We start from the raw sequence: 16,323 nt of genomic DNA on the forward strand, positions 1-16,323 counted from the left end.
TCGGTTATTTTATTATTTTTCATTTTATTTTATTTATTATTCAATTATAAATATCTCTCATTATTGTCTATATTATGCCAAAAGATTCTGTTTTGTATGACCACTGTCGTTAAATTTGAGAAATGCAGCTTTCAGAGTTATCTAGCACTTGTATGCAGAAGAGAATCCTATAAACAACAGTTAAACCACAGAAGGAAATGCAAAATACATTTGTAGTCAATTTTCAAAATGACACGTAAAACTGATATTTTTTTGTATTGAATAACGATTTTGAAATGCTCAAGAAAATTTAAATTCAAAATTTTGTATAAAATTTCACAAGAGACAATTTGAAAAGTATATACTATTTTTCTAAACTTATTTAAAATGCATTCTAAATATAAAACTATTTAAGAAGTTACTGTTTATTAATCACATTTTAAAATCTCGAAGTATGATAATCACAAACAAATAAATGAGTTTTTAAGCGATGAATTTAAATTTTACCTTAAAAACTCTGGGTAAATATTTAAAAAAGCTCAGGAGTTGATATTATAAACAAAGGAAAATATAGACAATCATATAAATTCGTAGCATTTTCTAAGAAATATATCCGCAAATATATACAAAAATCATCCGATGAAATAAATTATTTTCCAGATATATAGTAATGTTATGCATTATACTATATTCTAATTGTGCCACCAGGCGAAAAAAAAATTTAATTAGCAAATATGAAAAAAAAAGTAGGAAATACTGTAAAGATTTATTACAATACCAAATATGTAGTAGGTTTACTGTTTTATTCTTACATTTTCATCCCATAAATTTAAATAGAATGTTAATATAAAAATTTATTTTTTCTAGGTCCACGTGCTAACGATCAAAGTTCTTCTTTGATTCAAAATAATGGTGAGATTATGTTTTAATTTTGATCAAGAAAAATTAAATCCCTGTGATAATTTTCTTTGTTTTGTATATAAAATAGTTTAATTGAATCATTTAATAAAACATCTTTATTATATTTTGTTAGTTAAATAGACATTTTTATACTTTTATAATTTTCGTAAATTATCAAAGCAATCTTATTATTATTAAATATCACAATCAATCCGAGCAGAACACCACGTTTCAGTCATCTCTGAGTTTAAAAAATTTAATTTTGGGATTTTGTTATGAATTTAATTATAATAACTGAAAAACGGCTTGAGTTAGGCGGATCAAACTTGATATATGAAGTTTAGACGAAACTTGTAAATTTCTATCAGATTTTGATTGGTATATCGTCTTATGACTATATGGACAGCTAGAAATAAATTTTAGTATATTGGTTTAGAATCTAAAATGTAGATTCTTATCAAATTTGGAATCATGTATGTGAAAGGATTAACCGTCTGTCGGTCTGTATTTTCTTATGCATATAAATGCAAAGGCTTAATATCGCATAGTAAATGATCTTACGATAACAACTGTCATTCCGTGTCAAATATCGGTTCTACTCAGTAGATTTCGGGTAAAAGGCGTCCAAAGTATATATTCGAACAAAATATTCTGTAAAAATGTTGGATTTACGCCGTATATCAATATTTCAAAAAAAAAAAAAAAAAAAAAAACAGTCCACCAGTGCCATGCAAGGCATTAGTGGCTTTGCTCAAGGTCAACAAATTTGTAGGGGAAGAGTGAGAAAAGACTAATTGGAGAATATACCAGGAAGGTTTGGGAGGTTACTTGAACTGATTTTAAGTATTGTTTGCAAATATAATTAATTTTAGATAAAAATTTAATACTTTATAGCTTTTTTAAATACGTTTTAGAAATTTTATGAAAAAACTCCTGTTACTTTATAGATTTTCAAGATTTGAATTTTTATTTTTAGTATTCATATTTCATTTGACAAAATTTTTTTGAAATTAATTTTCTATGACTTCTATAATTTAGACTAATACATCTGAGTTTAAACATAATTATTTATTTCTGAGCTTAAATATAATAATTTTTTAATTTACTTTTATTAAATAAAATTTTTTAAGTTGAGATTAATTGATAATAATCGATTTATAATAAAAAATACACTTTAAATCAGATAAACTTTAATGTGAAGTCAAGCAACTGACTTGAACATTTTACATTCATCCTTTCCTCCTTAATATTACTTCAATGCTTACCTTTCAAAAGTTGTGACGTCTAATACTTATTATTATTATAATTTTTTTTTAATATTCATGATTTCCTCTACATAATTAAGTTCCTCTACATAATTACAGTTCTTAAGGCTCCTTGAATTTATATTATTTAACTACATGATAGGAAAGGTTTTAGGGAAAGTGGAACATTCTATTAGTTCCCTTTTCAAAAGTAGGAAAGGACATTCTAATAAATGCGATATGATTTCAGCTTTATTCAAGGAGCTAAAATTGAAAACCAGCATTGTTTTGAGATATATTTGAAGCCATGTTAGAGAACAAAGTCATCAATTAAAAGCATGAATTAGAGAAAATGTTTAAAATATTCCAGAGAGAAGGAAATATAACTTGTTTCGAAACTATTTACATTATGAAGCAAATGAAGTTTCATGTTGATGAAAAAGAATTTTGGTCTATGCTAGAAATTTGAGAAAATTGAGAGAATTTATTAGAATGTCCTTTTCTTACTTTTGAAAAGGGAAATTTTGGTATATGCTAGACAGTTGTAATATTATATGTATATATATTTACTAAATACGCAGAACTGCTTCCAATATTATCTCCATATCCCAAATTGCTAAAATATTTTTTTCTACTTCAAAAAAAAAAAAAAAAAAGAAAAGAAAAGAAAAGTAAACGCAGCTGTATTGCGAATGTGAGCCCTACAAGTAGACAAATTGTAGCAATTATGGATCTACATTTTTTTTCATATCTTCTACTTTCATTTTTCGAAAGTATCATTATTACTTCCTATTAAGAAACAAATGTCTTTAAATCCTGTAATAAATTATTTATGCATAACAGCACAACTATACGACATCTTTCTGCATTTCAGGTCCACCACAATGTCGAATAAACGAAGTATATAAAGATTGTGGCAGCTGCGATCAATACTGTAATGAGGAACCAATCGCCTGTACTGCGGTCTGCAGGGATCCCGGTTGTTATTGCCAAGGCGGCTTCGTAAGAGCTTTTAGAGGTCCAGACAGCATCTGCATCCCGCCAGAAAGCTGTTAGTTAATGATTTATCATCTAAAATTATAATCTATGAATTTTACTATGCTGAAAATTTTTTTAATGACATTTCTTTTATTTATTTAAAATGTTTATTCCAATTAAATTAAGCCTTGATTTTCTTAGGTTCCGGTTATTTTATTATTCTTCATCTTATTATATTTATTATTCAATTATAAGTATCTTTCATTAATGTCTGCATTATGCCGAAAGATTGCTGTTATCTGGCCACTAACATTAAATTCGAAGAATTCAGCGTTGAGATTAATCTGGCACTCATAAATAAGTCTGCAAATCTCAAAAATAACTGCTAATCATAAAAAGAATTATTGAATATAATTTTCTCTGAATTTCAAAATCAAGGCAATATTTGATATTCCATTTATTGGATAATGTTTTTGAAATTTCAAATAAATTCTAAATTGAATACTTGGTATAAAAATTCAGAAAAGGCAATTTGAAAGACGTATTTTATTTTTCTAATTTTATTTAATACGCATTATAAATATATATTAATTTTAGATGCTACTGTTTATTGAAAACATTTTAAAATTTAAATATGCTAATCACAAACAAATTAATGAGTTATTAAAAGAAGAATTTAAGTTTTAACTGAAAAATTCTGAAGAAATATTTAAAAAAGCTCATCAGTTGATATTATAATTTATAGGTAATTTTAGGTAAATTTAGACAATCATAAAAATTCTTTGCATTTTCTAAGAAATATATTCGTAAATATCTATAAAAATGAATCGAAGAAATAAATTATTTTCAAGCTATATATTAGTGTTATGCATTATATTATAAAAAATTGTGCCGCATAGCGCATCAAAAATTTAATTACCATATATGAAAAAAAGTAGGCAATGCTGTAAAGATTTATTACAATTCCAAATATGTAGTAGATTTACTGATTTATTCTTACATTTTCATTCCATAAATTTAAAGAGAATGCTAACATTAAAATTTATTTTTTCTAGGTCCACGTGTTAACGATCAAAGTTCGTCTTTGATTCAAAATAATGGTGAGATTATAGTTTAATTTTTATCAAGAAAAATTAATTCCCTGTTAAAATGTTTTTGTTTTGTATATAAAATATTTATATGAATTATTTAATGAAACGTCTTTTATCATTTTTTGTTGGTTAAATAGACATTTTTATACATTTATAACTGTTTCGTAAATTATCAAAGTATCATTATTATTAAATATCACAATGAATCCCAGCAAAGCATCACGTTTCAATAATTTGTTTCGAAACTAATTACATTATGAAGCAGATGAAGCTTTTATGTTGATGAGAACTAATTTTGATCTAAGCTAGAAACTTGGGAATTTTTAAAGACACATTTTTAATTTACGAAATATGCAGAAATACTTTTAATGTTTTTGCCAATATTATTTCCTTATCCCAAATTGCTGAAATATTTTTTTTAATTAAAAAAAATGAATGCAGCTGTATTGCGAATGTGAGCTCTACAAGTAGACAACTGGAGGTCCTTTTGGATCTACATTCTTTTCGTATGTTCATCATATCTTCTACTTTCGTTTTTCGAAGGTACCATTATTAGTTCCTATTAAGAAACAAATGTCTTTGAACCTTCCTGTGGGATATATAAAACTGTATATGTATTTATAGCTTGGGATATTTCTTTTATTGTTAAAATTTTGCTTCATTGGGAACAGAAAGTAAAAGGAAGTTTTTGTATATTAAACAAAATCTTCGTGATTCCGCAAATTATTCAAAAAGTGTGCGATAATGATTTTTAAACTGAATAGAAATTAAAATTCTTTTTAACTATAACCAGTTTATCTCGACAATAATGGTTTATTTTTTTGCGTAATAAATGAATTTTTCTTTCTATATTTGAATTCCAACTTAAGCATTTAAAAGTATACAATCCCATTTTTTTCGAAGATTGCCATTTAATCGTCAGATTCCAAAGGTGTAAATTCTGAAATTAACTTACTGATCTTGACATGGAATGCTTGAATAAAAAAATATGTTTAATGACATTTTACTACTGATTTTCTAAGGCGTGTTACTAATAAATTATTTATGCTTAACAGCACAGCTATTCGATATCTTTCTGCATTTCAGGTCCACCACAATGCCGAATAAACGAAGTATATAAAGATTGTGGCAGCTGCGATCAATACTGTAATGAGGAACCAATATTCTGTACTGCGGTCTGCAGGGATCCCGGTTGTTATTGCCAAGACGGCTTCGTGAGAGCGTTTAGAGGTCCAGACAGCATCTGCATCCCACCAGAAAGCTGTTAGTTAATGATTTATCATCTAAAATTATAATCTATGAATTTCACTATGCTGAAAAATTTTTTAATGACATTTCTTTTTTTTATTTAAAATGTTTATTCCAATTAAATTAAGCCTTGATTTTCTTAGGTTCCGTTTATTTTATTATTCTTCATTTTTTTATATTTATTATTCAATTATAAGTATCTTTCATTAATGTCTGCATTATGCCGAAAGATTGCTGTTATCTGGCCACTAACATTAAATTCGAAGAATTGAGCGTTGAGATTAATCTGGCACTCATAAATAAGTCTTCAAATCTCAAAAATAACTGCTAACCATAGAAAGAATTAATTAATATAATTCTCTCCAAATTTCAAAATGAAATCAAAATCTAATATTTATTTTATTGGATAATGTTTTTGAAATGTCAAATTCTAAATTGAATATTTGGAATAAAAATTCAGAAAAGGCAATTGGAGAGGAATATTTTGTTTTTCTAAACTTATCTAAAATGCATTATAATTATAAAACAATTTTAAATGTTACTGTTTATTTAAAACATTTTAAAATTTTGAAATAGGCTAATCACAAACAAATAAATGAGTTATTACGTGATGTATTAAATTTATATTAAACTTAAAAACTTTGAGGAAATATTTAATAAAAGCTCATCAGTTGATATTATAGTCATTTATAGAAAATTTTAAGAAAATTTAACCAATAATATAAATTCTTAGTATTTTCTAAGAAATATATTCGTAAATATCTACAAAAGTCAATCGAAGAAATAAATTATTTTTTATCCGTAATGTTATGCATTAAAATATATTCTAATTGTACCTCATGGCGAATCAAAAATTTAATTATCATATATGAAAAAAAGTAGGAAATGCTATAAAGATTTATTACAATTCTAAATATGTAGTAGATTTACTGATTTCTTCTTACATTTTCATTCCCTAAATTTAAAGAGAATGTTAATATTAAAATTTATTTTTTCTAGGTCCACGTGCTAACGATCAAAGTTCTTCTTTGATTCAAAATAATGGTGAGATTATGGTTTCATTTTTATCATGAAAAATGAAATCTGTGTGATAAATTTTTTGTTTTTTATATAAAATATTTATATGAATCATTTTATGAAACCTCTTTTATTATTTTTTGTTAGTTAAATAGACATTTTTATACTTTTATAACTATATCTTAAATTATCAAAGCATAATTATTATTAAACAACTCAATCCATTCCAGCAAAGCATCACGTTTCAATAATTTGTTTCGAAACAAACTACACTATGAAGAAAATAAAGCTATTATGTTGATGAGGAATAATTTTGATTTATGCTAGAAATTTAGGCATTTTGAAAGACACTTTTTTTTTTTTTTTACGAAATATGCACAAATACTTTTACTGCTTTTACTAATATTATTTTCTTATCTCAAATTGCTGAAATAGTTTTTTTCAATTTAAAAAATATATATATATATATGAATGCAACTGTATTGCGAATGTGAGCTCTACAAGTAGACAACTGGAGGCCGTTTTGGATCTACATTCTTTTCGTATGTTCATCATATGTTCTACTTTCGTTTCTCGAAGGTACCCTTATTAGTTCCTATGAAGAAACAAATGCCTTTGAATCCTTCCTGTGGGATATAAAAAACTGTATATGTATTTATAGCTTGGGATATTTCTTTTATTGTTAAAATTTTGCTTCATTGGGAAAAGAAAGTGAAATGAAGTTTTTGTATATTAAACAAAATCTTCGCGATTCCGCAAATTATTCAAAATGTGCGCCACAAAGATTTTTAAACTGAATAGAAATTAAAATTCTTCTTAACTATAACCAATTTATCTCGATTATAATGGTTTATTTTTTTGCGTAATAAATGAATTTTTCTTTCTATATTTGAATTCCAACTTAAGCATTTAAAAGTATACAATCCCATTTTTTTCGAAGATTGCCATTTAATCGTCAGATTCCAAAGGTGTAAATTCTGAAATTAACTTACTGATCTTGACATGGAATGCTTGAATAAAAAAATATGTTTAATGACATTTTACTACTGATTTTCTAAGGCGTGTTACTAATAAATTATTTATGCTTAACAGCACAGCTATTCGATATCTTTCTGCATTTCAGGTCCACCACAATGCCGAATAAACGAAGTATATAAAGATTGTGGCAGCTGCGATCAATACTGTAATGAGGAACCAATATTCTGTACTGCGGTCTGCAGGGATCCCGGTTGTTATTGCCAAGACGGCTTCGTGAGAGCGTTTAGAGGTCCAGACAGCATCTGCATCCCACCAGAAAGCTGTTAGTTAATGATTTATCATCTAAAATTATAATCTATGAATTTCACTATGCTGAAAAATTTTTTAATGACATTTCTTTTTTTTATTTAAAATGTTTATTCCAATTAAATTAAGCCTTGATTTTCTTAGGTTCCGTTTATTTTATTATTCTTCATTTTTTTATATTTATTATTCAATTATAAGTATCTTTCATTAATGTCTGCATTATGCCGAAAGATTGCTGTTATCTGGCCACTAACATTAAATTCGAAGAATTGAGCGTTGAGATTAATCTGGCACTCATAAATAAGTCTTCAAATCTCAAAAATAACTGCTAACCATAGAAAGAATTAATTAATATAATTCTCTCCAAATTTCAAAATGAAATCAAAATCTAATATTTATTTTATTGGATAATGTTTTTGAAATGTCAAATTCTAAATTGAATATTTGGAATAAAAATTCAGAAAAGGCAATTGGAGAGGAATATTTTGTTTTTCTAAACTTATCTAAAATGCATTATAATTATAAAACAATTTTAAATGTTACTGTTTATTTAAAACATTTTAAAATTTTGAAATAGGCTAATCACAAACAAATAAATGAGTTATTACGTGATGTATTAAATTTATATTAAACTTAAAAACTTTGAGGAAATATTTAATAAAAGCTCATCAGTTGATATTATAGTCATTTATAGAAAATTTTAAGAAAATTTAACCAATAATATAAATTCTTAGTATTTTCTAAGAAATATATTCGTAAATATCTACAAAAGTCAATCGAAGAAATAAATTATTTTTTATCCGTAATGTTATGCATTAAAATATATTCTAATTGTACCTCATGGCGAATCAAAAATTTAATTATCATATATGAAAAAAAGTAGGAAATGCTATAAAGATTTATTACAATTCTAAATATGTAGTAGATTTACTGATTTCTTCTTACATTTTCATTCCCTAAATTTAAAGAGAATGTTAATATTAAAATTTATTTTTTCTAGGTCCACGTGCTAACGATCAAAGTTCTTCTTTGATTCAAAATAATGGTGAGATTATGGTTTCATTTTTATCATGAAAAATGAAATCTGTGTGATAAATTTTTTGTTTTTTATATAAAATATTTATATGAATCATTTTATGAAACCTCTTTTATTATTTTTTGTTAGTTAAATAGACATTTTTATACTTTTATAACTATATCTTAAATTATCAAAGCATAATTATTATTAAACAACTCAATCCATTCCAGCAAAGCATCACGTTTCAATAATTTGTTTCGAAACAAACTACACTATGAAGAAAATAAAGCTATTATGTTGATGAGGAATAATTTTGATTTATGCTAGAAATTTAGGCATTTTGAAAGACACTTTTTTTTTTTTTTACGAAATATGCACAAATACTTTTACTGCTTTTACTAATATTATTTTCTTATCTCAAATTGCTGAAATAGTTTTTTTCAACTTAAAATATATATATATATATATGAATGCAACTGTATTGCGAATGTGAGCTCTACAAGTAGACAACTGGAGGCCGTTTTGGATCTACATTCTTTTCGTATGTTCATCATATGTTCTACTTTCGTTTCTCGAAGGTACCCTTATTAGTTCCTATGAAGAAACAAATGCCTTTGAATCCTTCCTGTGGGATATAAAAAACTGTATATGTATTTATAGCTTGGGATATTTCTTTTATTGTTAAAATTTTGCTTCATTGGGAAAAGAAAGTGAAATGAAGTTTTTGTATATTAAACAAAATCTTCGCGATTCCGCAAATTATTCAAAATGTGCGCCACAAAGATTTTTAAACTGAATAGAAATTAAAATTCTTCTTAACTATAACCAATTTATCTCGATTATAATGGTTTATTTTTTGCGTAATAAATGAATTTTTCTTTCTATATTTGAATTCCAACTTAATCATTTAAAAGTATACAATTACATTTTTTTAGAAGATTGCCATTTAATCGTCAGATTCCAAAGGTGTAAATTCTGAAATTAACTTACTGATCTTGACATGGAATGCTTAAATAAAAAAATATGTTTGATGACATTTTACTACTGATTTTCTAAGGCGTGTTACTAATAAATTATTTATGCTTAACAGCACAGCTATTCGATATCTTTCTGCATTTCAGGTCCACCACAATGCCGAATAAACGAAGTATATAAAGATTGTGGCAGCTGCGATCAATACTGTAATGAGGAACCAATATTCTGTACTGCGGTCTGCAGGGATCCCGGTTGTTATTGCCAAGACGGCTTCGTGAGAGCGTTTAGAGGTCCAGACAGCATCTGCATCCCGCCAGAAAGCTGTTAGTTAATGATTTATCATCTAAAATTATAATCTATAAATCTCACTACGCTTAAAATTTTTTTAAAGATTTTTCTATTTTTGATTTAAAATGTTTATTCCAATTAAATTAAGCCTTGGTTTTCTTAGGTTCCGGTTATTTTATTATTTTTCATTTTTTATTATTCAATTATAAATCATCTTATATTAATGTCTATATTATGTCTATATTATGCCCTTAGCAATATAGATTTCCCTTAGTGATTAATGACAAATAATATACATTTATTTGGAGGCCCCAACAATAATTATTCGAATTCGGAATGAAACATTTAAATTGAGTTACTTATATTTACATTAAATGAAAAGAAATCCCTCACTATATAGCTGAAAGCTTAGCACCCTTTCAGGTTATTAAAAATTCGGCAGAGTATATTTTCTTCAAACTTCAGTAAAATAATACAGATTCAATATTAAAAACTCGGTAAAATCTGACAAATGCGATTGTGAACTAAGGTGAATTGAAAACAAGCACTACTCAATTTATTCCCATTACCACCAATGAAAAACTTTGATCTGTTATAGAACATACTTTTTGTGCTTTCAATTCATAGAAGAAAACGGTAGCCCTTATACTGAACATTTCTTCAATAAGTCGTTGCCTACATTCTATACTTGATGGTTTCATCAGTTGATTTTTCTACGCTTTTTGCACAAGGGACAGTTAAAACCCGATTTTATTTCTGTTTTTTCAGAGATTTTCGGCCTATTAATAATTAAAAACTGTTTTTCTTTTCTATCCACTGTGGCACCACCTAATCGTGTGGGCAGGCTTTGAACAAAAAATGTCATAGCATCCTATGACATCTTTTAATTAGCATCTTATGTTAGTACAACGCCATATCGGTAAACATTTGAATTTTTCTTTCCCAAAACAAATTCCCATTGTTTCAGGTATACTGAGATGAAATATCAGAACATTCTAACAAGTGGCTCTTCTTTTTTTCCAATTTTTGAAAATGCAACTTTAGTTACAATCACCCTGTAAACATCTTTCACTAATGTTCATATTACGGCGAAAGATTCACGTCTTGTATGACACTAAGGTTACTTATAATAATTTAGCTGTAAGAACTTATTTGATACTTGTATGCATACGAGAATTCTTATAAATATGTGCATCATGCTGCTGAAACATAGAAAGAACTGCAACATATAATTTATTCTACTTTCAGAAATTATTTTTAATATTATTATATTGGATAATATATTTCTTAAAAAATTCTTATATTAATATTATAAATAAAATTTACATAATTTAAAATTAATTTTATTAAATTTCCTGAACTCATTCATTATAATTATAAAACTACTATGGTACAGCATTCTTTCATTAATCATTTGATATTTTAAAACTTTATTATCTGTTTTAAACATTCTAAGTACAAAATATTTTAATTATCAGATTCAAAAGTCATGAAGTGACAGTTTAGCAGTTGCTCTTATAACAGAAATACATATAATCATATAATTTATTAACATTTTCTGTGAACTATGTTTACAAATATTTGTTATTGATTTACTCAAAATAATGCTTTTATAACTGCTTGATTTACTGAAAACCAATATTTATAATAAAATATTTTTCTACTCTTTGAGTATAGTGCATTATACTTTTACTGAAATTAGGAAGATAAGAACTTTTAATTTGCATATTTGGAAAAATTATAGTATTGTAATTTTCCATTTCAATTCCAAATATAAAGTCAGTTTAATATATAAAATATCATATAAAGTCAGTATTATATGTTACAGTTTTATTTTTAATTTTCTATTTTGTAAGTTTAATATTAAATGTTAACATCAAAATTTATCTTCTCTAGGTCCACGTGCTCAAGATCAAAGCTCATCCTACAGTCAAAATACAGGTAAGTTTAAAGACCGATTTTGGGCTTTTAAGATTATATTCATTTGCGAAAAATCGATGTCCTGAGTGTAAAAATAATTAGGTGAATCGATTAAAACATGCTACTTTTATTTTTTCTGTATTTTTAATTCAGATGCTTTTATAACTGCTGTCTTTTTTGAAATTCCGATTCTTTTATGAAAAAGTAATGAGAGAATAAATTTTTGTTAAATTTTTGAAATTATTGATATAAAATACAAATTATTTTGATACAAATTTAATATTTTATTGTAATTTAAATATGATAACAGTTTCTAGAGAACTAATTGAAGGTTTTATTTTTTTTCTACGTTTTATGTTTATTTCATAGTTTTTCAAAATTTGTTTAACATAAGATAAGTTGTTAACATGTTAACAAATTATCATTGTTACAAATCACATTGCCTTTTCCTCTGTGACATCTGTTTTTTCTTCTTATATAAATTTTATGTAAAGTATTAATATAGTTTTTCATATTTAAAGTGTCTAAATATTATCTGCGATTTATTACTGAAGTAAAAAAGAAAATACCTGAAATTAAATAACTAATAACGTTCAAGAATCTAACAGGTCAAGAATCTAATGTGAATATTTTTTTTGTTTACTAATATCGCTTCAATATTTTTCTTTGTACTATTGTGGGATCTAAAACATAAAATATTATAATTTTAGGTCATTATCTATATAGTTATAATATAGTGGCACCCTAAAATCCTTAAAATCACGTTGTAGAATTTGGTAGCGTCTAGAACGATTGAAGAGTTGTATAAGTTCACTTTTCAAATATAAATAAAGAAGTTTCATATAGATGCGATTTGTTAGCAGATTTATTCGGTGAACTAAAAATTAATGCAGACATTACTCTATAACATAATGGAAACAATTAATAAAACATGTTCATTGTGCAAATAAATGAATTCAAAAATTTATGAAAGGCGTTCAGAGAGAAGGTAAGTAATCTTTTTCTAAGACTATCAGCAGTATGAAGACAAACAGAGCGTTTATTTTGAAAAGAACTGTATTTAATTTAATAAATTTGATATAAATTTGAGATTGTAGGATCCAGTTATAAAAGAGCGAAAAAAATTTTAAAGGACACATAGAATTCTATCAGAATGGCAAAGTACAAAGTACGTCGGTATTATTAAGGTCCAAATACTTCCGGGGGAGATTCCATTTTGGGGGTATGTAGCTTCCGATATGAGGATGGCTCTCTTCACCCCGGTGGGTACAGAAATGGTGTAACTCCTACTATCGAAGGCATGTACTTCCTACGGGTGAAAGTGTACTGTGGCCGGTGATGGCCTTTAGGGCTTTCAGCGGTATGCGATGCTCGAGGATAGAGCCTGGGACCTTGTGGTTAGCAGTCCAGTAACTAAACCATTATACCAAAACGATCGTTCGGGGGGAAGAGTTGTTAACTGGCTTATATGCTATTCACCACAAGTTCAGCCATACTTCCTACTTATACTATCGTGGAGTTCCACTCTTTCAGTATATTCCGAGTGACTTCAAGGAGAATCGGAATAGTTATTTATTGGTTATCTGGACCCGCATTTATGAAAGTTTTAATGTTCTTGTTGCGATTTAAGGAAAGAAAGCATTAAAATGAAGTTCGAGTTATCATGTTCTTAGTATTGCGCTGAATAGCTGTTGAATCTGCCATCAATATGCTAACCAAATGTTTATCAATTTTGCATCTATCAAAAATTTTAGAGGGCAGGAAGTAAAAAACTGCAATGCATCTTGAGCTTCTAGAATTGTTACTGCTGATATTTGCTTATTAATGCTAGTAGAATTTTCACTGTCAATAGTTTTATTTAACACAATTTTATACATTGTAGTATTAAATATCTCAATACTCCAAACACCCTAATAAAATCCATTTAAAAAGTTGAACAATGAGGCAAATAGCTTGTCATTCACCAATCGCAGCATAAAGAGTCGACATGGAACTTGCATTATTGAAAACTAAAAGTCCTAACAATTAAATTCTTAACGGGTAACGGCCTTCCAAAATTAGCACTTTTTAATTGAGGCAACCAACTGAAAGGTCGACATTATTATCTAAAAATATTAATTGGACAGTTTTCTATTATTACTGTTTAATGCTTATAGAAAAGTGGATGACTAGAAACTAACAAAAGAATGTCTGAAGATTATTGTAGAAATAGGAACAGCAACAAAAGACTCCTTCAACAACAAATATTCTTGATGGTGAAGATTCGTCGACTAAAATGGTGCCAAAAGTAAAGGCATACAAGGTCACAGAATAAGACTCATAAGAGGAATAAAGATCATCAGTCTGACAGAAAATAGAATAATTGTAGCATTTAAAAAAAATCTGGACAGAAATTTGAGAATTTGAAAAGATAGGTTACAAAAATACAAGGCTTTAAGATATAATAACTCTTCAAAAAGAGATATATTTCATATCACCAATTTTAAAAAAAATTAATGCCGTATAATCAACACAAAGAAACTTTAAATAAAAAAGCAATTTAGAAAATTGTTATAATGATAATGACATGCACTGAATCAATAATATATATAACTATCACTTGTTCTAATAATAATGATGAATGTCTAATCTAAAACGGAAAAAATATATAATATTTTTAATTATTTCATTCGGCAAGGTATTATTTATTGAAGGAATCTTTGTTTTTGTTATTTTCAGTGTCAATTAATTTTTTTAAAATTTTAGTTATTTTCTATTATTATTTTGTTAATTTCAATTAATTTTATTTCTTAATCACCAGTGGCGGTTATGAATAATTACCGATAATACACAATCATACACACACACACACACACACACACACACACACACACACACACACACACACACACACACACACACACACACACACACACACACACACACACACACACACACACACACACACACACACACACACCTATCTTTTTCTAATATTTATACAATGCCGAAAATGTAATTTTTTTTATCACTGCCGTTGAATCTTAAGAATGCTTTTTTAGAACAGTCTGATATTTGTACACAGATGAGAATTTTAGAAATAATTGTATTGTACTGTTTGAAACACAGGAAGAACTACAAACCGTAATTCCTTGCACTCGGAGAAACGACATTTAAATTTAATATTTATTACATTATATAGAAGAGCTGAAATTCTTAGGAAATTCTCACTTTAATATTTTAATAATTAAAATATAGTTTAAAATCATCAGCATTTTTTATTAAATATTTTACTTCACAGAGAATGATTTGGCTGATTAAAATATTTTCCATCATTGAATGCAGTTTTATTGTAATTTTTCTTTATAGTTAAACAAAAAAATTAATTTAGCATACATGGAATAGGATTATTGTACTTTTCTATTACAAACCAATCACATATTCTTTTACTGTTTGATTTTCACTTTTACACTATTGTAAGTTCAAAGAATACATAATTACATCAAAGTATATCTTTTGTAGGAGTTCAAGATCAAAGTATATCCTTTTCTCAGGATATAGGTAAGTTTATGGACTAGCTTTATGCTTCAAAGATTGATTTCATTTGCTAAAAATTGCTGTTTTGAAAAGTGAGAAATTGCTAAATATGCAAACTAGTCAGCTGCCTTGGATCATTAGGTTGAAAAGAGATGAAAATCGAAATCAATGAAAATACAGGGTGTTTATAAAGTCCCGGACCCATTTTGATGTTTAATAACTCGTAAAATAATAAAGATATAAACAAACTTATGGCATTTATTGATGGAATAACTGATATATTTTCCTTTTCAGGTTTGAATATTTTTACTTTTGTAAATATCGTCTGCACGTGTGGTTAATTTCAGATAATTTGATTTTCAAGTCTAAATATCTGTACTTTTCTAAATATTGTCTGATTATTAATTGCATTTTTCTCTCTTTTGTTTTTGGCAACTATTGCAATGTTATGTTTACTTTTGATGTGTTTGTTCTATGTAGTACTTTTGTATGTGATGTTTTATTCTAGCGAATATTAAGGAGAGAAAGCACCACAAGAGAAAGCACATATTTTATGGTGGTTTATAGAAATGAAATCGATAGTGCAAGCACAGAGAAATTTCAGAAGAATTTACCAAAAAGATCCTCCATCCAAAAACAGCATCTTGCGGTGGAAAAAGGATTTTCTAGAAATTGGAAGTATCGAAGATAAGAAACGTTCCAGACGTCCTTGCACAAGTGATTTTGATGTTGAGCGTGTCAGAGAGACATTTTTACACAATCCTAGAATATCTGTGAGATCAGCGGCAACAGAATTGGATATCCCAATTTCGACGGTGTACAAGGTTATTAAGAAAAAATTAAGACTGCATGCATACAAATTTTA

At 26.9% G+C, this 16,323-nt stretch overlaps 1 protein-coding gene across 1 annotated transcript in view; it reads left to right on the forward strand.

Moving 5' to 3' along the window:
- Positions 1–16,323, forward strand: part of LOC129968279 (zonadhesin-like) — a 42,576-nt gene that overhangs the window by 11,404 nt on the left and 14,849 nt on the right. The window contains exons 6-15 of the mRNA XM_056082135.1: positions 847–891; positions 2,998–3,174; positions 4,157–4,201; positions 5,279–5,455; positions 6,440–6,484; positions 7,581–7,757; positions 8,742–8,786; positions 9,881–10,057; positions 11,919–11,963; positions 15,444–15,482. Coding sequence (XP_055938110.1) covers positions 847–891; positions 2,998–3,174; positions 4,157–4,201; positions 5,279–5,455; positions 6,440–6,484; positions 7,581–7,757; positions 8,742–8,786; positions 9,881–10,057; positions 11,919–11,963; positions 15,444–15,482 — 972 coding nt within the window. The remainder of the gene's footprint in view (positions 1–846; positions 892–2,997; positions 3,175–4,156; positions 4,202–5,278; positions 5,456–6,439; positions 6,485–7,580; positions 7,758–8,741; positions 8,787–9,880; positions 10,058–11,918; positions 11,964–15,443; positions 15,483–16,323) is intronic.

The sequence above is a fragment of the Argiope bruennichi genome, chromosome 5 (assembly GCF_947563725.1).
Source record: "Argiope bruennichi chromosome 5, qqArgBrue1.1, whole genome shotgun sequence".
Classification (NCBI taxonomy): Eukaryota; Metazoa; Arthropoda; class Arachnida; order Araneae; family Araneidae; genus Argiope; species Argiope bruennichi.